At 31.3% G+C, this 21,165-nt stretch overlaps 3 protein-coding genes across 6 annotated transcripts in view; 2 read left to right on the top strand and 1 right to left on the bottom strand.

Annotated features, from left to right (window-relative positions):
• Positions 1-7,162, top strand: part of LOC144845324 (rho GTPase-activating protein 24-like) — a 29,377-nt gene extending 22,215 nt beyond the window's left edge. For all 4 annotated transcript variants that reach the window (XM_078702576.1, XM_078702579.1, XM_078702577.1 and 1 more), the window contains exons 3-6: positions 572-682; positions 1,666-1,798; positions 2,584-3,661; positions 5,379-7,162. In XM_078702576.1, coding sequence (XP_078558702.1) covers positions 572-682; positions 1,666-1,798; positions 2,584-3,661; positions 5,379-5,489 — 1,433 coding nt within the window. In that variant the 3' untranslated portion in view covers positions 5,490-7,162. The remainder of the gene's footprint in view (positions 1-571; positions 683-1,665; positions 1,799-2,583; positions 3,662-5,378) is intronic.
• Positions 7,163-8,831: 1,669 nt separating this feature from the next.
• LOC144845143 (uncharacterized) lies at positions 8,832-9,242 on the bottom strand. Its single transcript, XM_078702297.1, has one exon. The coding sequence runs from the start codon at positions 9,240-9,242 to the stop codon at positions 8,832-8,834; it is 411 nt and encodes a 136-aa protein (XP_078558423.1).
• Positions 9,243-9,764: 522 nt separating this feature from the next.
• Positions 9,765-20,532, top strand: LOC144844582 (cysteine protease ATG4D-like). The gene is made up of 9 exons (XM_078701556.1): positions 9,765-10,586; positions 11,857-11,940; positions 12,402-12,623; positions 12,851-13,037; positions 15,104-15,180; positions 15,702-16,235; positions 16,509-16,585; positions 16,976-17,095; positions 17,780-20,532. Exons 1-9 carry the CDS (start codon positions 9,863-9,865, stop codon positions 17,975-17,977), a joined length of 2,223 nt encoding a protein of 740 aa, XP_078557682.1. The 5' UTR covers positions 9,765-9,862; the 3' UTR covers positions 17,978-20,532.
• The last annotated feature ends 633 nt before the right edge of the window (positions 20,533-21,165 follow it).

The raw sequence follows: 21,165 nt of genomic DNA, 5'->3' as shown, positions 1-21,165 counted from the left end.
TCTATATTAGATATACTTTATTAATTTTATTTAAGTTCAATTTTGAAGAAAATTTATATCTAGATTAGGAAACACAAGGATGTGAGTAAGGTAGGGGTTCCGACCCTGTGCAATTGATGTGAGTAAGGCAGAGGGTCTGACCCTGTCCAATTCAAAGAGTCTGCTCGTCAACATAATAATGTACACCAGGCTTAAATGTCTTTAATCTTTTTTATTTTGGAGTTATCTGTTAGATCGTCAATGGTCATGGCTGTTTCACTGAGGACATTTGTTGTTTTTTGTCTGGAGTAAGCTGTCAAAAAGAATGAATGTTCATTGATGTGGGAATTCACTTTTACAGCGATAATAATATCACAACCACTTTAATATATTTATCAGAGAGTCAATCCAACAGTTGTTTATCTAAACACACACAAACAGAAATATTAAATAACACTTAAGGGTATAAATGTACATATCTCATCCTTCAGATTAGAATTTTAGCTGTTTAGTTTAGCAGTATATAATGTACATGAAACGTTCAGAATGAATAAAGATACTACAATACTACTTTCTGTTTCATTGTTTCCAGGAAATGACCAGAAACCAGTGAATGGTTGCTACAACAAGCCTTTGAGTATCTGTGCTGCTAGTCAATTTGAAGCTGAAAAATGGGAAAGGCAAATACGAAGGATAAGAGGAGGTACAAATTTGCAACCTTGTTGATAAATATTAAAATAATTACCATTTATTGTGATAGGAGGTTAGGAGGTGGAATTGTTGCTGTGTTCTGTTACACCTTCTCAAATATTATGTACAAGTAAGCAATTAGGAAGTGCTAAGTAGTTAGTAGCGGCAGCAGCAGCATGTAAGTTAACGATTTTAATATGAAAAATGCACTCACTGGGTAAAACGGCCAGAGGAAAAAACAGACATTAAAATATGTTGAAAAAAGCTAAAAACGTTTGAGACCTCCAGCGTGAGAGGGCCACTGAATGTCTGTAAACCAGCGGCCTCAGGCGTCTGTGTTACGCCACTGCTTGTTGATGCTGCGCTTTTATAAACTCTTGTAATATCACCTAGTTGAATGTAGAACACATTTTCAGACAAGAATAATCAGTTTCATCTTTTTTTAGATAATATTTAAGATAAAAAAATATACTAAAGACATACAGCAATGTGATATCCTGTTTAGTCATTGCGTCTCAGGAGCTATGGGATTTAAGCTGGAAATGAGTCTCCTTACCGCAAAGTGCGTCAGAATTTTCATTAAAGAAAATCTCTCGGCCGTTGACAGATCAAAGACCCCCTCTAATAACAGATAAGCAGATAACATGGCATGCCATATTGTCATTCCTTTGGATAAAAAGTGATAGATAGAGGATTTTAGTTTCCTTTTTATGCATGGATTTATCAGAATTCCATGTGTTTTTTATTTTAAACATAATGTGATTAGCTGTAGGGATCATGTAGGCCTAGGTTGTTACCTAGAATCCAAACTAACTTACGCATTATAAAGAAAGGTAGATGACCTAGGCATTTTTAAGCCAGATGTTTTAAGCATTTGATTTTAAAGTGATTTGAGTTTTAAAAAACAACAAAATAAACAAAATGTCATTGATTGATCTCATCATCGACAATTCCAGTATTATTATTATTATTATTATTGATTTCGATAAAATTCAGGTGTGTTTGGCCAAAGTTTAGAAGATACAATAACAGATGAAAGTGATACAACAACCAGGTTGATTCCGTATGTAGTGGAAACATGCGTGGATTATCTGCGAAAAAATGGTCTAACAGAGGAAGGCATCTTCAGGTAAAACAATCTTCTTATTAAAGATATATTGTCCCGCAAAAACAAGACAAATGAAGATTAATAAAGTCAGATTTTAAATAGTTTATTTTGTAGTTTTAATAAAGTTATTCATTAAATAATATTTTATTTTCACTTATAAAATGACAAAATAAGCAGTTAAATTCAACCAAAAACCAATTGGCTGGCAGCCAATTTAACTATTTTTTGCTTTAAATTACAGTTTTTTCAGGTAAATACAATTTTGTATTAAAGTGGATAACTATAATGACATTAAAATGGCATATTCAAAAAACTTTTTTAAGAATTAGTTTTTCAGGGAGACAATACATCTTCTCAACATAAAGAAATGATCAATAACAATATGATATAATATCATTGTATTTATTCTATAACCAGCGTCAGCATGAAATCGTTATCATTGATAAAAACATTTTCATCAAATTTTATCAGATATTAATTAGCATAAAATAAAGGAAACTACCTTATTGTTATTCATACAATGAGTCATTTAATGTAGACCTACATTATAATGTATTTTTTTCTCTCTTTCTTTTAAAAATTTGGCAAACCCCTTATTTTTATGGACTTTTTTGTCAATCAAATATACTATGATTATTTTGTAACAAAAAATATACTTTATAGACAAGACAAAGGGGATGATCAAATTTACAAAAGTGAAAAAAGGGTATAATTTCTGGTTTTGATTGGTATGTAGCCTTTAAACGTAATATCAAAAATTGTTCCATAGTAGTTTGTTAATTTGAATATCCATATATATTGTATAGGTTAAATGGAAGAGCAGGACTCGTCCAAGAACTTCAGGATGCATTTGATTGTGGACAACGACCAAACTTAGACAATTTTGAAGTCGATGTTCATACTGTTGCGTCTTTATTAAAACGTTATTTTCAGATGTTACCAGAACCTGTTGTTCCATGGGCGCACTACAAATTCTTTGAGAATGCCATCAGGACTCTCTTTCAAAATGAGGACCGCGGTCGACATGAACTTATTATCCAGATCGCCTTGCTTCCGCGAATCAATTACAATCTTCTGAAATTTCTTTGCGATTTTCTTCATGATGTTCATAAATACGAGAGACAAAATAAGATGGGTCTTGGAAATCTGGCAAATGTTTTTGCACCACATATTCTTCGACCTCGTCGAGCTGGTGGGTTTATTTTACTGGGTAGCACTGCGCTAAGCCTTCAACTCGTGCACTACTTGATTAAAAACCCTGCTGGTATGTTCCCTCCAACAAACATGATCAACTTTGATGCAGGCTCAGTTGCACGACCACGATCAATCATCTCAATGCATTACACTAACGAAGCAGAAACGTACGTAAATTTGAGGCATACGGTAAATAACATGCACATAAAAGACAAATCACAAAATGTATCGTATCGGAGAAATAAAGACCCTCGCAAACGCTATGGTTTCTCTTTCCACGATCAATCAGAAATGGCCGAAGAAATTGTGAATCAAATGAAAAAAGAAAATTCTACAGAAGAAATTTATCAGAATCAAATTCAGATGAACAATGAATTATATGATGAACTTCAGGTGGATAGCGGCAAAAAGAAATGCTCATCCATCACGTCAAATGGGTATGTTGTACCAAAAGTGACAAACGGTAACATACAAGATGATGAACTTAATTATTTAAACATTGAATTTTCATTGAATAATCAGGATAATCGATCAACATATGAAAAGCGCAAGAGCATCGAACTCACTAATCAGCTCTTGTTACTTCAGAAGAAATTGACACAGAAAGAAGAAGATTTTCAACGACAGAAAAAGAAGTGTGAGAAATTCCAACGGCAAATGGATTCATTAAAGTTGAGACTTTATGGAGAGGTAACTATAATATTATTATTCATACATACATACACATACATACTTTTGTTCCAAATTAAATTTAATTTGATATAATAACCATAATTTATCTAAAATGACAATTTGAAATTCAAATTGAATCAAAATTAGTTGATTCCATAAAACTGAAGGATATGTACAAAGATGTATAATTATAGGCCCAAAACTTATACTTATTATAATTATTATTATTATGTAAATAGGTCTGTAGAATTTATGACTAAAAGTTTTAGTTTTATTCCTTCTGTGGTGTAGGCTTTAAAATCATTTTGGGTTGAATATTGAATAGAATGCTTTCTTTTAGGTACCCTGGATAATTCACAGGCTTGCCATGAGTGTGTATTTAGTATTTTGTGTTATAGCATGTGCAAATACAGTAATTCAATTACCTTTACTGTATTGAATAGATCGACTTGATAGTACATGAATACTTGATAAATTTCCTAAAAAAGAAATCAATTTAAAATGTTTAAAAAAAAGAGCTAAACTCTATCTTTCCACCTTGGCACATGTTGCCTAATATGACGCATTCTTGCATACTCTGTTCATCCAAAAAGCTTTGTATTTTAATTCTGCCAATACTATTCAATAATTCCAATGGGAATTTAACTAACCCATTCTTTACTTTCTCTTCTTCAAATCAAGAAATCAGTAAAAGAAAATGTCAAATTTGCTAAAGCTCTGTCTACACTATCAAACTATATAACAAAAAAATGTGATATGCCCATACAGTATATGGACACATGTCATATAACTTCCATATTTGGGCACATCACACTTATTTTTGTCAAGCTAGTTTGATAGTGTAGACAGAGCTTAATGTTTGTGAAACTGATATAGTGTACATTTATTGCAGTAGCCAAAAACAACCTAAAGCTCTGTCTACACTATCTAACTACAGAAGTTTGACAAAAAAAGTGCAATGTGCCCGAATATGGTAGTGATATGATGACATCATGTCTACATATGGGCACATTACATTTTTTTTGTCACATAAAGTTTGATAGTGTAAACAGCTTTAATATGAAGATTAAACATATGAACTGGATGGCTTTAATATGAATTTAGTTAATAGCTTACATTAAATGTTCAACCCAATAATCATCAGTTACAATTCTCTATGAATCTCGGTTTTTCTCACGATATAACTCTCACGTTTTAAATCTATTTTATGAAATTTGGGCTTGTTTGTCTTGAGAAAGATTTGTCTGTAGCATATCCTGGATATTATAAGGATCGAATAACTGCCCTCAAATGAAATGTTAGCCCGTAAAAAAATAAATAAAGAACGAAACTGTAAACAACTTTGATTACAGTCTAATAGCTCTTTATTTATTGTTGAATGTGTAGACATTTATTTCATTATTTGCTAAAAAGACACAATGACATTCACAATACAAAAAGAACCACTGCTTATAATTGTCAGCCATGTGGTACTTACTGTACATAAACTATAGACTTTAAATTGATTTAGACAACCATAGCCTCCCAGTGTAAATAGTAAATGTATTCACTAATCTGTATTGAAATTGAGAGTTTTTTCTTAACAAGTTTTTTTCATTTGCATCCTTTGATTATTTCCGATAGGTTATCTACAACATCCAATGATAATACATTGTGAATGTAAAGCGTGACTCACTCTAAATTAAACTACACTGTACAACGTATCATGACATCATTGATTTTGTTTGTTTTTCAGGAAGCAGCGAGAGCAGCTGCGGAGGAGCAGAGTCGACGTCTTCTACAAGAAGTTGATAGTCTGAGAAAACGTCTGGGATTGAGGAAAAATCGGTCTGTGGACGGACCATGAAGAATCGCAGAGTTTATGAAATGACTGCAAATCAATCAACAAGACATGATTTAGACTGCTTTTGCTTTCTGTTTTTATATATTTAGTTGATAACAGTTTAATTTATTATTAGTTGATAATATTAATATTCTTTATTTTAAAAAAATAAAATGTAAAATTTTCAAATCAAATTTCATGGTCAGGCCCCATTATTTGATAAGATGTGATCATTCATGTCCATTCCACTCCACACATAATAATATTTCTTATAAAATACAGTAGAAAATGTGCGTTTGATTTTCCTGAATTGGGATGTCCCAAAGGAGGAGTTCTACTGTACAATAATTAAAATGTATTAATCTACATCATCATTTTTTCGGATAAAATATAGTAGAAGCCCTATTGAGGCCACACCTCGGAACAAACAAAGTGGTTGGCCATAGTGTTAAAACATGTGTTCGTTTCACAAAATTCTCTGAATAGGGATGTCCCAAAGGAGGAGTTCTACTGTATAATTATAATATAATTACTGAACAAGTCTGGGTTACTTAATGTTAATTAATGTTTTATATTCAAATGAAAACTGTTAAAACAAAAACATTAATTAAAGCTCTGTCTACACTATCAAAAACTAGTTTGACAAACAAAGTGTGATGTGCCCAAATATGCTAGTGATATGACATCATCATGTCCATATATGGGCACATCACATTTTTTTGTCACATAAAATTTGATAGTGTAGACAGCCCAAGGCACAAATTACTTTTCAGATTTACAGATCACAAAGGTTTCTGAATTGAATATCTCAATTTTGCTATAAATATTTGTTTTGAAGCTGGTGATTCAATGTCCAGTTACAGAGTGTAAATCTAGGTTCTACTTAGGATAACTGTACTATTATTATTATTATTATTATTATTATTATTATTATTATATATTTTATATGTTTTTTTAATGCCTTTTAGATATTTCTTTTATAATGTATAATACAATTGTACAAAGTAATTTTTTTTAAATACAAAATGTACATAAGATCATTACTCTTCATTGAATGAAGAATGTTTTAGTTTTATAGATTTTAATTTTTATATATATAATTATAATATAATAGCCTTTATTGGTGGAGAAAGCTATGTAGAGTAAATACCATCAATTATATCAGATGTGAATACACTACTGTGATTTATTATGCAAATAAAAAGTTTGGATAAAACTTACATATAGAGGGCTCACTTTTATTTTTGAATTAAAACGACTTCAGTTCAAAAATAATGTAAATTACAGAATTATTAATAATACTCGTACTATCATGGAGCTATAAATTTACTAATTTATAAAGCTCCATTATAATTAATAATTTTTTGTAGTATTTCTATGAAATTTAGGGGATATTAAGGGTTATTCGGTTCAATGGAATCAAAGACAATATGTTTTGCTTTGAGAAATGACTTCACTCTTCGTAATTGGGAAAGTTGAGTTGCAGTGGAGCTTTGTCGCAACAACGTTTTTGGATATACGGTAGGTTTGGTGGTGGGTTAGTAACAGTCTGGAAAATGTTACAGTCCAATTGTATTTGTTAGAAATTGTAAATGAATAACTGTTCGTATATCCGTTGTATGTAACTTGCCATATTATGTAGGCCTAATGAAAGTAAAATAAATTGCATTTTTAATACAACTGCAATAGTTGGTGTGTTTATTTATCTGTGAACAATGCAATTGATTTGAATATTAATGGCATGGTTTTGACGGTAATCAGAAAATAATAAACATGATGAATATCAACCATCAAAACATATAAAGTAATCCTATACATTTACTTTAAAATTACTGTTCATCAAAAAAACGTATCAGGTCGGGAAAAATCACCGCAAAATGTGCAATGGGCCGGCTTGTTAGACCAGTTGCAGACATTTAGTAGTAATAATAGTAGTAATGCGAGAACAAAATAGATTTGAATGATTAACAAAAGTATAGATTGCAATTCATTATTACAGTTCATTCCAAGCAAAAATACTATTATAAAACCAAATAAATATTGATAATTGATAACCAAGGATTTCGTGCGCTTAAATTGTCTTTATTAATACAAACATCGTATTTTTTGTAAAGGTGCAAATTGATGACATTGTTGTTAGTTGATTTTCCACAAATATTACATATATTTTCTTAATAAAACATTAAATATTTATTAATGTGGATGGTGGTCAAATAAGTCTAGAATTAGAGTTTAAGCAGAGACCATCATTAACAAAATAAAACACATTACAATGAGATTACTGTACAATAATTAAATAAATAAAATAAAGGTAGAGTAGTTTATAACAAAATATCTTCTTCTGTGGCTGTCATAATTCAGATGAGTAGGGAAATACAGAAGCAATAAGAATTAGTGACAAATAAATCAGACATGACTTACCTCCCAGTCGATGATCTCGCGCCATTATCATGATATCATTATTATATACCCGATATTTTATGCGCAATTTACATAATAATGTAGGCTAATCGATCATTAGCTTATAAATCTTCTAATAGCAACCCCCTACTTATTAGAGTCACAAAAACTATTGACAAAATGACACTAAAATCAACATTTTTTTATTTTATACTTTTCTTTTCATTATGAAAACTGGTCGTTTTTTATGCAGCCGTATTTTGAAAATAAGGAGATAATGCATGTTGATCTCGGGAGTGGGGGAGGATTGAGTGTTTTTGAGTTTATAAAATAAAGATAATATAGTATTCAACCAAATTTACTTATTCGTACTGTTTTATTATTCTGCTATGAGTTTCTGACCGGAAAAGATGGGGGTGGGTTACTATTTAGGCCTACATGTGCCTAATTTAAGATTAGTAATAGTAACCCACTACTCTAATAGTAACCCCCCTTCTAAAGTAACCCATCCTAAATAAACCCATCAAAGAATAATAAACCAGGGTTACAATTAGAAGATTTACGGTATTAGGCCTACGAAAGAAAAAAAAACTGATTCGGTTTTTTCTTAAATATTGGTTTTATCCAAACCTGTTCGTTATAACCATTAATAATCTATCCATGAACAACAAATGCCTTCGATATTGTGTTCTTATTACCGGAGTAACATCGGTGGCCGCTGGCGGGCGAGGTATGAAGAGTATTTTTTTCAAGGAGAAATGTTTGTAAAATAAAAAAAAATGTTTTTTGATATTTTTTTACAGAATTAATCAACTAGAATAGTTTTCGATGATTGTAGGCTTACCAGTTTATATATATATATTACCATATTACAAAGTAAATAGTTAGTATTAAATTAATTAGTTTAGTTTAGTTTAGTTATAATGGGAAAGTTTAGGCGATGTGCCTTTTTAAACCCCATATCAACTACATTGTGTCGATGCGATTCTTGAAGGTATTAGTCGTCTCAGAATTGACAACGTCGGCTGGTAAACTGTTCCAATGGTTTATTACTCGTTGCGAGAAGGTATGTCTTCTACAGTTCAATCCTTTATGGAAAATAGGCTTGAAAAATCTCAGGTGATGCCCTCGAGTAATTCTGCTAATGTTACTTCTCATTTGGAAAAAGTCATCCTTGGCTACACCCTCGAAATCTTTTACAATTTTATATGCTTCAATCAGGTCACCTCGAATTCTTCTGTCATACAAGGTTGTTAGGCCAAGAAACTTTAAACGATCTTCATATGAATATGAACGGATACATGGAACTAATTTAGTCGCACGACGTTGTACTCTTTCAATTACATTTATGTCCCGCTTTGAAGATACGGATTCCATACTTGAACACAAAATTCGAGATGTGGGCGTACATAATGCTTGTAGATGACGTTAAAACAATCCTTATCCATATATACGAAAGTCCTTCTGATGCTTCTTAAACAGTTCATGGCCCGCTGAGATGGCGCAGTGTTGGCTTGGTTTACAGTCATTAGTAATTAGTACTCCTAGGTCCTTTATTTTCTCAACTGTTTCCAGTTCAACTTCATCTATTTGGTATTTAAAATGAACATTTGAATGCCCGAAGTGCATCACCATGCATTTGCTTTTATTAAAATAAAAAAAAAAAATTAAATTAAATAGTAGTATTTACATTTAATAATTTATTGTTAGTTTTTGTATGGCGGAAATCGTTTATTTTGTTTCTAGTAATGATTTGTTGGAGAGAGAATAAGACAATTTTGTAGCTTGCGCCCTCTATACAAAAGAATATCGTGATGATCCTTCGCGTTTCGTACTTTCCAAAGTTCATGTGATTTACATTATGATCTGACCGCAAAATGGTGGAGAGTGTATAGGAGGGGAGTGAACGATGGTATGATAAGGTGTTTGTTTTGGGCTTGTTCTGCTTCTAATGTTTCATAATGTTGGCATAATATACTATAAATACATACTGTATAATGGACCTATTAAATTCGCCTGTATCAGAAGTATGGAAGGCTACAAAGAGAGTATTTACAGATGTTGTCGACGACCGTAGTAGGCCCACGACGGATATCTCGTCGGAAAGTGACAGGGGTAGCGCAGGTAGGCGAAGTGGAGGCAGCTCGCGACAGGTAACAAGCAATAATAGTTCAAAGGGGCCTAAGAATAAGGTTACAATGAATTCTACTCCAAACAAACAAGGTAAAACACGTACTATATCTGAAAGGGAGTTACAGTCAGTTGCTGCTTCAGGACCTTTTATTTCTGGAAATTTAAAAATAAATTATTCTGATGATTTGACTGATGATGATTATGACTTTCCATCAACAACAACAATGAGTCAACAAAATAAAAAAAGTGCAGTCACTGCAAATAGGTACCACACCCTGGACCCAAAAATGCATTCATTGAGGGGCAGGTACACAAACGATTTAGACTCGGAACATTTGAGACCAATGGAAGCGAGTCAAAGATCTTTACCACCCGCGTCTGAATCTAGTCGGAGTCGGGCTCCAAAGACATCCAACTCGCGTTCGAGAACTCGTAGCAAATCAAGTGACAGGATGTATAACCGTATTGATCAAGATGCAATGTTTCTTTGGCGGAGACGATCGCTATCAACCGACGATGACTTGCACGAGGAACAGGGGGAGAAGGTGAAAACGAAACTAATGACGATGTGGAATAATATGAAATATGGTAATTTGATAATTAAAAACTTAATTTGTCTAGGCCTGCTTAATACCATAAATTAGAATTTTTAAAAATATTATGCTTTTTCAAGTACTACAGTAGGCATATTTGCATCCTAATTCATGGTTATAAATTAGAATTTATGATTATTTTTCAATTTTTACTGTAAATTTAACTGTAAAATTCTACAGTTCTTATATATAACACATTTTTTTTTGTTTAACACTATTAAATAGCTAAATTTAACCAAACAAATGCTTGGTAGGTAGCATTTTGTTGCCAGATAATGGTTAAAAAAGCAAAACGCAAGTAGATGTTTAATTGTGTGGCCATTTAAATTTATGGTGTCAAGAACAAATTTTGTGTAAAGTTACAGTATGTATTTCTCTTCCCTTTAATTAATTAGTTGGTTGAATATTGTCCATATTGTATACTATGAAATATTCTCACACTCATTTTAAAATTCAAAATCTGATTACAGTAAAACTCCCTAGGAAAGTTTCCCCTTAAATAGGAGTTTTCGCCTGAATAGGGGTTAGTCCTAGTGTTAAAGCATATTGCCTCTCCTTCGATCCACAATAAAATGTGACAGACAGATGTGTCCCCTGAATAGGGGTATATTCCAAAGAAGGGGTTCTGTATGCTGTACAATAATTCATATGTACAGACAAATACATAGTAGTCGGTTATTATAATGTTATAATATAATGCACTTGTTTTTAACAAGAGAGTTAATATGATAGAGCTTTCTTGAATGATGACAGTTGATTGAGTAGGAAAATTGCCAGAATATTCAGTGAAATTTGAAGAATTTCTCATGAAAGGGAAATTAAGGAAATGGATCAGAGAAGGTCACTTGAGTCTCTGTTTACCTGTCTAAGATAAGAAAACTAACATGTTAAAAATATAAATATTCCATTTTTACTGTAGTGTCTGTGACGTGTTTGTACAAAATATATTTATTTATAATGTAATTCACAGTATGTGTCTTCATTATCAAATTATTTTGGAATACATTCTTTTAGGGAATTTCCCTTCGTTTACTGTTTGTAAATATCGCATCTTAATAACATACGAAATTTATACTTTAGTTTCATTTTTTCTTCCTCATAATTAGATTTTTCAATTTCACAATTTGTTATGATTTAATAGGTCAAGTTGAATATTTACTTCTTATTTTTAAAAAAGAAATTTTGTTTCTATTTGTAGAATTTAATATGTTTTATATATCATTGTAAAAATAAAATGTTATATTTTTATATCTTGTGTATTATAGGTTGGACAGTGAAAATGAAGACAAATTTTAATTATCAAAAACCTGTGTGGTTTTTAGGATTCTGTTACCATCAGCGACCTGAAGGTATAAGAAATACAATAGTTAACATCTACTGAACTTTATAGTTCTTTACGGTAGCATCAAAATGATGGTTGGTAGCAAAGATATAAAGTATTGTTCCCAAAACATGAAAAAGTAATAAAATCAGATTTTGAATAGGTTTTTAGTCATTAACGTCTGTAGAAACAAAAAACAACCAAAAAAAATCATCATTTCACTTATTAAAACACAAAATAAACAACCAAAGACACATTCTGGCAGCCACTTTTATTTTATTTTTTTGGTGTAAATTACACATACGCTGTTTTTTGGGGTTTTTTTTCGATCCAATGTTTGGTCAACATGAATAATTATTACAGTTTGTGACATTAAAATCACATATTTAACAAAAAAAAAGTATAAAAATTATTTTTTCAGGGGAACAATATATCTTTAATTTTTGTAATATTCATTACCACTAACTAATACTGACATTCATTTTACAGATCCAGACCCAAATACTGAAGATCAGAATCAAAACAATGGTAAACCAGGTCAGATGGAGCTGTTCAAGCGCGACTTCACCTCTCGAATCTGGCTGACATATCGCAGAGAGTTCCCTGTGCTTGCCGGTTCTTCCTTCACCACTGACTGTGGCTGGGGATGCATGCTTCGTAGTGGACAGATGATGTTGGCACAGAGTTTAGTTTTACATTTTTTGGGAAGAGGTAAAACCGTTGATACAACCTACAGTATATGATCTATGTCCATGCTTATATAGCGCCTCTCTAACGTCGTAATTTATCTCGTGAATCATGATTTCTGCCAGAAACGTCGAGGAATACAAATATCGCACTGAGAGCCTTGCTACAGTACATCATCAAACCTAATTTCGGGTGTTTGGTTTTTTGTTTTTAAGTCTTGGAATTGGACAGATTGTTTTTTTTTTTGTTAGATTGGAATATTTACAAAGATCAATCTGAAGTGATGATGGTCCATCATTATCAAATTATCAGATGGTTTGGTGATCAGCCCTCGGAAATGAGTCCATTCTCCGTTCATCGCCTTGTGGACATTGGTCAGACTTCAGGCAAAAAAGCGGGTGATTGGTATGGGCCAGCATCAGTTGCTCATATATTAAAGTAAGTAATTTTAAGATTCTATACCGATATTTTTACAGGTCTCTGTTTTCATTGAAAGAAATAGAAATAGTGATTTGTTTTAATTATTGTAGTGTAAATAAATTTCAATAGCTCTAAAATATTTGATGGTTCAGGGTATTTCTATTAGTTTGCATGACTGGCTTAGAAGAATTGACACTTTTGGTTTGATCTTCTGACCTTGACAAGTAAAAATACATATTGCACCTAGATAATTGATTGTACAATACAAATAGCTACTTAGCTTACAATAAGAGTTTGGGTTTAAAATAAATTGAATCCTTTAAAGATGTATTGTCCCTTTGTCAAATTCCAAAAAAAAAAAAAAAAAAAAAGATTTCGAAAAAAAGTCGGTCATTTTGAAGTATCATAATAGTTATTAACTTTCACCAAAAATTAGTCGAAAAAAAAATCTAATTTAACTGAAATACAGACGTTTTTTGGTCCAAAAAATAACTTTGACTTCCAGTCAAAGTTTTCGATCAAAACATGTCCCATAATGCAACGCGCTTATTTGGCTACTCTGTATGCATAATCATAAAACTTCCTTGCGATCTGTGTGAAAACACCTTCTCAACCATGATGAGTTGTAAACAATCCTAATTAGCATCATGCATAATGTATACTCATGGTTTGAAATATTTGTTTACTTTCGCTCGTGACGATTTTCCAGACGAAATGTAATCAAATAAATTTAGCTGTTAATTAGGTAAAATTTTTGTTTTTGGCTCGAATTTTCAACTTAAAGTGAATAACTTTAATATTACTTTGATATGGCCAATTTAAATTTAGAATATTTTGACCTTCATTTTTTTGTGTTTCAAGGGACAATACATCTTTAAAATAGATTCACAATCTACATGATGAAAATGTATAGTTTGATTCAAACAATGCTCTTCTATAGCTAGTTTCAATCCTCCCTCCCACTGTGTGAACTTGCTATTGTTTCTAGCTTTCCACTTATATTCCATGTTCCTGGACTTTCTGCATTTCTACTCCTAAGGACAATCAAAGCATATTGATCAAAACGTCGAGAAACTCAACAGTTCTTTTCAGAACCAATATACGTGGTGTACCGCATTGATTCTATATAATATTACAATGTAAATCTGCTATGCATAGGTGAGCAAGATTATCCTGTTTACAATTAATAAGTGTACACCCAACAATTTCTCTACAGTAGCTGTGAAGTTGTGAGAGTGTTGCTTAGGAAAGTGATACTATTACTATCCTGATGCATTTGTGAGCAACTTATTGACAGTATAGTAAAGTATATGCAATACAAATGTCCCCATCTCCAATTTATTTGAATTCAAGTAATTTTGTACTATGTTCTGTAGTAATGGAATATGCATCATGAGTGTGTAAATTGTGTGAAATGTAATTTTTTAATAGTGCAATTGTGTTTATAAAGTTGATAAAGCATTAATATCTAGTCTGTGTACTTTAAGTTTGAGGAAAGGTGATAAAACTGGTTAACGTGTCTGCTATATGTCAAGTGCTTAATTAGTACTGAAATATCATGTTTAAATTATAATATAGGATTTACAGTTAAGATAAATAGCACCATAGTTGGCAGCACACAGTCATGATGTGACCCTTAGGGGCGAAGCATGTAGTTGAAAAGTGTATGTCCACAGTGCATTGAGAAGACATTGTGGAATGTGCTGATATAAATGTATTAATATTAATGTCAGGAAATATTGTTTGCATCATTTTTGTGGTAATTAATGTATGTTAAATAATATGTGTCTGTTAAAATAACTATGTTTTGTTCACTAGGCCACATTGTACTGTACATTTGGACCAACAGTCCATTACTACAATCTTAAAGATGCTAATTAATACATTTTTACTAGCTAGAACAAATACATAAATCAAACTTTTCACCATACACAAAATGAGGACTATTTAATATACATACTGTAGAATAATGCTGCATTAGCTCACCGTAGCACATTCAACTCTCATCATTTGTACATTTGTTACCAGTTAATGTTATACGTACACAAACTAATGTATTGCCTTAATTTTCTTATCTCTTACAGAGAGGCAGTAGATATAGCACCTGAATTGCATCCCCTACTTGAACAGATATGTATATATGTTGGACAAGATTGTACAGGTATGTATGCATTGTTCTTGAGCTACCATATCTTGATGAAGAGGAGTAAAGGTTCAAATGTAAATTATGTTTTGGAAAGTTTCCAATTCCTATATAAATAAACCAGATTTACTTTTTTCGATCTACTTTAATTTGAAATAAATGAATTTTTATTTTCTACATATGCCATTTAAAATTATTGATAAAGGGATAAAGAAATAAAAAAGTAAATGTCATTGTTATTTCAACAAGAGAGTAAGACGTACTCAACTTTGATAGGAGTAGTAAAATATGCTATTTCAATTCATTTCATTCCTCAAAAAGAATATTTAAAATACAATACATGCTAAAGGAACAATAAACTACACACAACCAGACATAGACAGGATTTCCAAGTGAACTTAATCACTTATCTAGTAAGCCTCCCATTGCACAGATGGACTATAAAAAATACACATTGTAATCAAATTTAATAAAAAAAAATAGAACTTTATTTCAAGAACGATTACTATTCTTAAAAAAAAAATTTTTTTCTCTTATAGTTTATAAACAAGATGTGATTGATATTTGCACCAGTAGGCAGAAGTCATCACTTCAACCTGTTTACCAGGTACCAACAGCAAACAAGAAATCAACAAAAGATGAAAATGGACGTAGTAAAAGTACCTCCTCACAACAAATGCATAACAAGAACTTTACAAACTATAACGACAAGAACGTGTATAAAAAACACAACAATGAACTGTACAAATTACAGAACCACAATGTATCGTACTCCGAGGGCGCTAGTTCCAGTAGGAACCAAGCATCGAGTCATTCGACTGGAAATAATCAAAATGGTTCAGGACATTACAATAATGGCGACTTAGAATGTGACAGTGCCAAAGAGTCAAGTAACGACTCGGAAGAGGTTGCCCCCTGGACTGCTGTCGTTTTACTGGTTCCTGTTAGGCTCGGTGGAGAGATGGTGAATCCCATATACCTACGTGGAATACAGTCACTATTTACAATGGAAAATTGTCTTGGAATTATCGGTGGTAAACCAAAGCATTCGTTGTACTTTGTTGGTTTTCAAGGTAAGCTTGGACATTTAAAGTGTTACTGTACCCCAGCATCAGGTATCCTGTGAAACAGTCCATATTCTCCTAAGTCCATAATAAAGTGTTTGGTCATAGTGAACATATAGCCTTAGTTTCACAGAAAAGTTTTCCCTCAATCGGGGTGTACTCTGAATAGGAGGTGTATATTTATTCACTACTACTTGTTTCGTATGGCCAGCAAAGCTGGTCGCACTCTTCAGGTGAATTACAAAACAGGAATAATTTTAAAACTCTATTTTTGTTCTGTAGAAGAAAAACTAATTCATCTGGACCCACATTTCTGTCAGGGAATGGTGGACATGAAAAACCATCAGTTTCCACTACATGTAAGTAATTCTTGTAATTTATATCACACTTGATCTGTGATTTTGGTGCTTAGCTGTTTTTATCTCAAATTATAATAGTAATCATCAGTATTTCGTTTGCCATGATATTTATTTCTAGAGAAGTAACCGTTTTGAAGGAGGCATTCTGCAGTCAATAAACTGTTGCTTGACAGGTTTATATAATTTATTCCCACTAGTCTATCTTAAACTTTCAGTTTCATTTTGATGATTATAGGGGAAGGAAATTTCCCTATAAATAAATTTAATTACAGTAGTCTTGTATTTAACCGGGAAGAATGTTTTGTTGTATTGTAGCTTACTGTAGTTAAGATATTTTCAAAAGCATCATAGATAAAAGATAAATATTGGTTTTTTTTTAATTGTTTGCAGTCTTTTCACTGCATGTCTCCACGTAAAATGTCTATTAGTAAGATGGATCCAAGCTGTACGATTGGTTTCTACTGCAAAACTCGGCAAGACTTTGAGGATTTCTGTCGAATTATTCCAGAGGTATAGTTTTTGTTTTAAATTTTACAGACAACAATCTGACAGAAAGCTTACATACAACTCACCAATTACAGGATGGGAAACGTGCATGCTTTCTAAACCAAGTCTTATATGAGGCTTAAGCCAAGATCGCAATGGAGTTAATTTTGTCCAATTAAACGAGTCACTGGCTAAAGTCCAATCCGAACACTCCCTTAGGGTTAAATTAATCAACTGTTACCGACCACTGCCTGCCCAGTAGAACTGACCATGGTCTCGGTAAAACTAACCATGCTGACTAAAAAGTCAAATCTAGGGTAAAAACATGACTTTCACCATGCATCGTATTTTTTAACGTCAAGGTTAAATTTTGGTAAAACTAACAGAGTGAAATTATCCAAGTGCAAACAATTGTCAAATTTGGGTAAAGCTACCCTGGTTAAATATTTAAAGTCCAGTGTGAACAAGGCTTTAGGTAGTGGCGCTGTATAAACAAAATCTTGAAACTAAAACAGGACTTGAACCAAGGATGCTGTGATGGATAAGCAACCACCAAGTAACAGTACACTACAAGTATAATTGGTTATATTGGATGTGATTTAAAAGAGTGAAGTTCTCTTTTAGATTGTGTGTAAAATACATATTTTTTTTAAATATATATATTACTTATTTGAGACAATATTTGTTCTATTCTTTCCTTTTGTATAGGTGGTCACACCCCCAAAGCATGAGGGTGATTATCCGATGTTTATTGTTCGTGATGGCAGATGCGAAGATTGGAATGCCAAAGCGAAAGCCGTAACAAATAAACCAGAAAAATACCTACGTGTCCGCCATGTAGATGAAAAAGGACGGGTTATCTCACCTGTTCGAGAGTCTGAAGACTTTGTGTTTCTGGAGACGTAATAGTGTTCATCTGATGACACCTGGATAAGTAACTTCAAAATATTTCTATTTAAACCTCTTAAGTTTTGATTCTTTTTTCAATTAATGACGAAATTCATTCATTTTTATAGATGGCGGTTTAAATTTTCTCTGATATTATCGAATATTTTTTTTCAGCAACTCTACTCTCAATAACTTATAGCATCGTATATGTTTGTCTTGTGAATGGTTTGGCAGTGAATTCATATGCCTTAAAAATAATAAGTATAAAAAAGAATTTATATAAATATATATTTTAAACATTTTCCTGGAAATAGATATATAGGCTCATATAATATTTATATTTCAAAGTACTGTATTCATCAATCATTAAACAGTTTAGCAATATACTTACTGAACCACAGTTTACAGATTTAATTATTAAAAATGCAATATAATTTATTCATTGATTATTGTTATTATATTTTGAAATGTATTTTTGAAATTTTTTATTGGCAACTTTGTTAGTATTCATCACATCCAAGTATAATTAATTACATTAATTGATTGTCAGAAATGTGACATTTTTTATTTTTATTTTTTTCAAAATGAAGTCCTATAAGAATAAATTTTATAGTGGAAGTCTGGTGTTTTGTTTTTTTTCATCACCATCGTGGTGGTGCCATTCCGGTGGCGTTGACGCCCATGTTTCTATATTTATTTTTGTTACAAACAAATTTTATTTGCAATTATGATTTGGTCGTGGTAATTTGTCGTAAAATGTATTCAACTCATATTGAAAGATATGGACACTCTGAAATGATGACTCAACTTGGCTTAATGTATTCTTTAGTCAGTGATTTTTTAAACTTATAATCTAAACTTGCATAGAATATTGTAAAGGTAATTGTGTAAAATTAACATATGTGTATAAAAGATTCTTCTGCCATGTAAGCAATAATCCTTACTTGCCTCTTTTTTTAAAGTCTAACAAAAGTTTTTTTTCAATTGGATTAGACCATCCATGACCCGGATAGACCCTAAATAGCACAAAGTGATTCTGAGGTCATAAAACCTTAATATTTGGTATATATATATAACTTAATATGTCCACTGTGCATGACTGTTACAATATATTTTTTTAAATAATTAAAATATTTCATAATAATTTATTTTCTGAAACGCAGTCGTCTTCATTTGAAATAGCATTTTTCAATTAGCAAAATATAGTGAAATTTTTTTTAGTGTGTTAAATCTAAATACAGTATCTATCTAACTACATATTTTTGTTCTAACTTTGTCAGATTAATGTTTGTCATCAGTGGAAATGCAATGTTTAAGTAGTGTAAATTAACATATGTGTATAAAAGATCTTTCTGCCATGTAAACCAATAACGTGTACGAGTCGAAGTGTATCATTTGATTGGTTAATTTCATATCACATGTCGTTCAGTATTGCTTCTATTTGCACGGTAAATGTTCTATTGAATGGTTCTATTTACAGGATAATTTTATAAAACTGTTTGTGCCATGTAAGGCTAGTGACTGTATGCATATTCGAAAAGCCAACATGAAGTGCATAACTGCTGTAACTGCTTCACTATGCAGCCAGAATTGGAGCACTGCCTCTTTGATTGCTTAGCCTCCCTCCTTTAACATTGATTGTAGATGAAAACTGATTAATTGAATACAAGTTTACTTTCGAACAATAGGTGTGTTATAAAACTAATAATAAGTCACGTAAAATATATCTATACACCTATTTTTTGTCATTTTGTATTACTTCTCAAAAGCTAAATATTGATGAACTGTATTACATGTAAATATAACTAGAAAAAGAATCTAAATTCTAATTGATCTTATATTTTGCCTCCTTTCTTGTTTCTGCTGTAGCAGAAACTGTAAACATGGGAGTGGTTCTACTAACATTTGTAATTCTTGACAAGTTATTTATTGTATACAAAATAGTATTAACAAGTTGTCTAATTTTGTTTATCTTTAATGATTTTGAAAGGGCAGATATAATATATAAATAAATAATATACATATTGTACATACTATGTAATGATGATGAGTTGAATAAAATGAAATAGGATGTTAAAAGTTGTTAAGCAAAATGAAATTTGATTTTTAAGAAAGTTGTCCATGACTCACATCATTTGAGTTTGATCACTTTACTCAACTTCAGACATTGAAGAAGTAATTTTTTTTTAAATTAACAAAGGCGGATCCAGGTGGTACCTCAAGGGTTGCATGCTAAATTAAATGATAGCTAAAATAAAATTTATTACTATACTTGATATCCATTTTTTACATTTTAAGTTTAAACAAACAAATATTGAACAAATATTTTTGTTGAGTATGCAATTTTAATGTCACTAGTTATTCACTTTGACCAAAAATTGGATTAAAAAAAAAATGTAATTTAAAGCAAAAAATAGTCAAATTGACTGGACGTCAATGGGTTTTTGCTTGAATTAGACCATCTATTTTGTCTCTTTATAAGTTTTATTCCTACTGAAGTGTTTAACTTTATTAAAACTGCAAAATGGCCTATTCAAAGTCTTTTTTTTTCATTAATCTTCATTTTCCATGTTTTTTGTGACAATTATACATCTTTAAATGTTAACACTTCTCTGCTTGTCTGGATCCGCCCATGAATATGCTGTATACACAACAAAATATACAAGACACTTGCTAAAGTGAAAGATTGAAATTCTAAAGAAATCTGAAAATTATCAATAAAACAACAAATATTATGCTATAACTTGTATATTTTTTATTAAACATTGACAAATAACAAGTAACATAATTGAAGTACAATAAAATAAAGTGTGCATATTGCTCTATTGTTTATAGTTAAAACTAAATGGTAAAATGGCAACAAAACAATTATTTCAAGTGATTTAAGTACTATAGTGCAAAATGTCTATATATCTTTATTTTCAACATAATTTGTTTTTTAAAATAAATATTTATGAACTATGATTTGTAAAGTAAAAGGTAAAACATAAACACATCAAATATCAATGTGTAAGTCCGTGTGTACAGTAGAACATGACATATATGAAAACAACAATTTTATAACGCATTGATAACAAAATTGTACCATACCTATAGAATGTTGGATACAATTATTTATAACACTTTTAATACTATTTATAGTAACATTTCAACAACAAGGTAACATTTTATTTTAATTATAAAGTAAAATTATAAATGCATTATTT

This window comes from Antedon bifida, chromosome 6 (genome assembly GCF_963402885.1).
Source record: "Antedon bifida chromosome 6, ecAntBifi1.1, whole genome shotgun sequence".
Taxonomy (NCBI): Eukaryota; Metazoa; Echinodermata; class Crinoidea; order Comatulida; family Antedonidae; genus Antedon; species Antedon bifida.
Note: the sequence above shows the minus strand (reverse complement) of the source record. Positions and strands in the feature narration are given on the sequence as shown.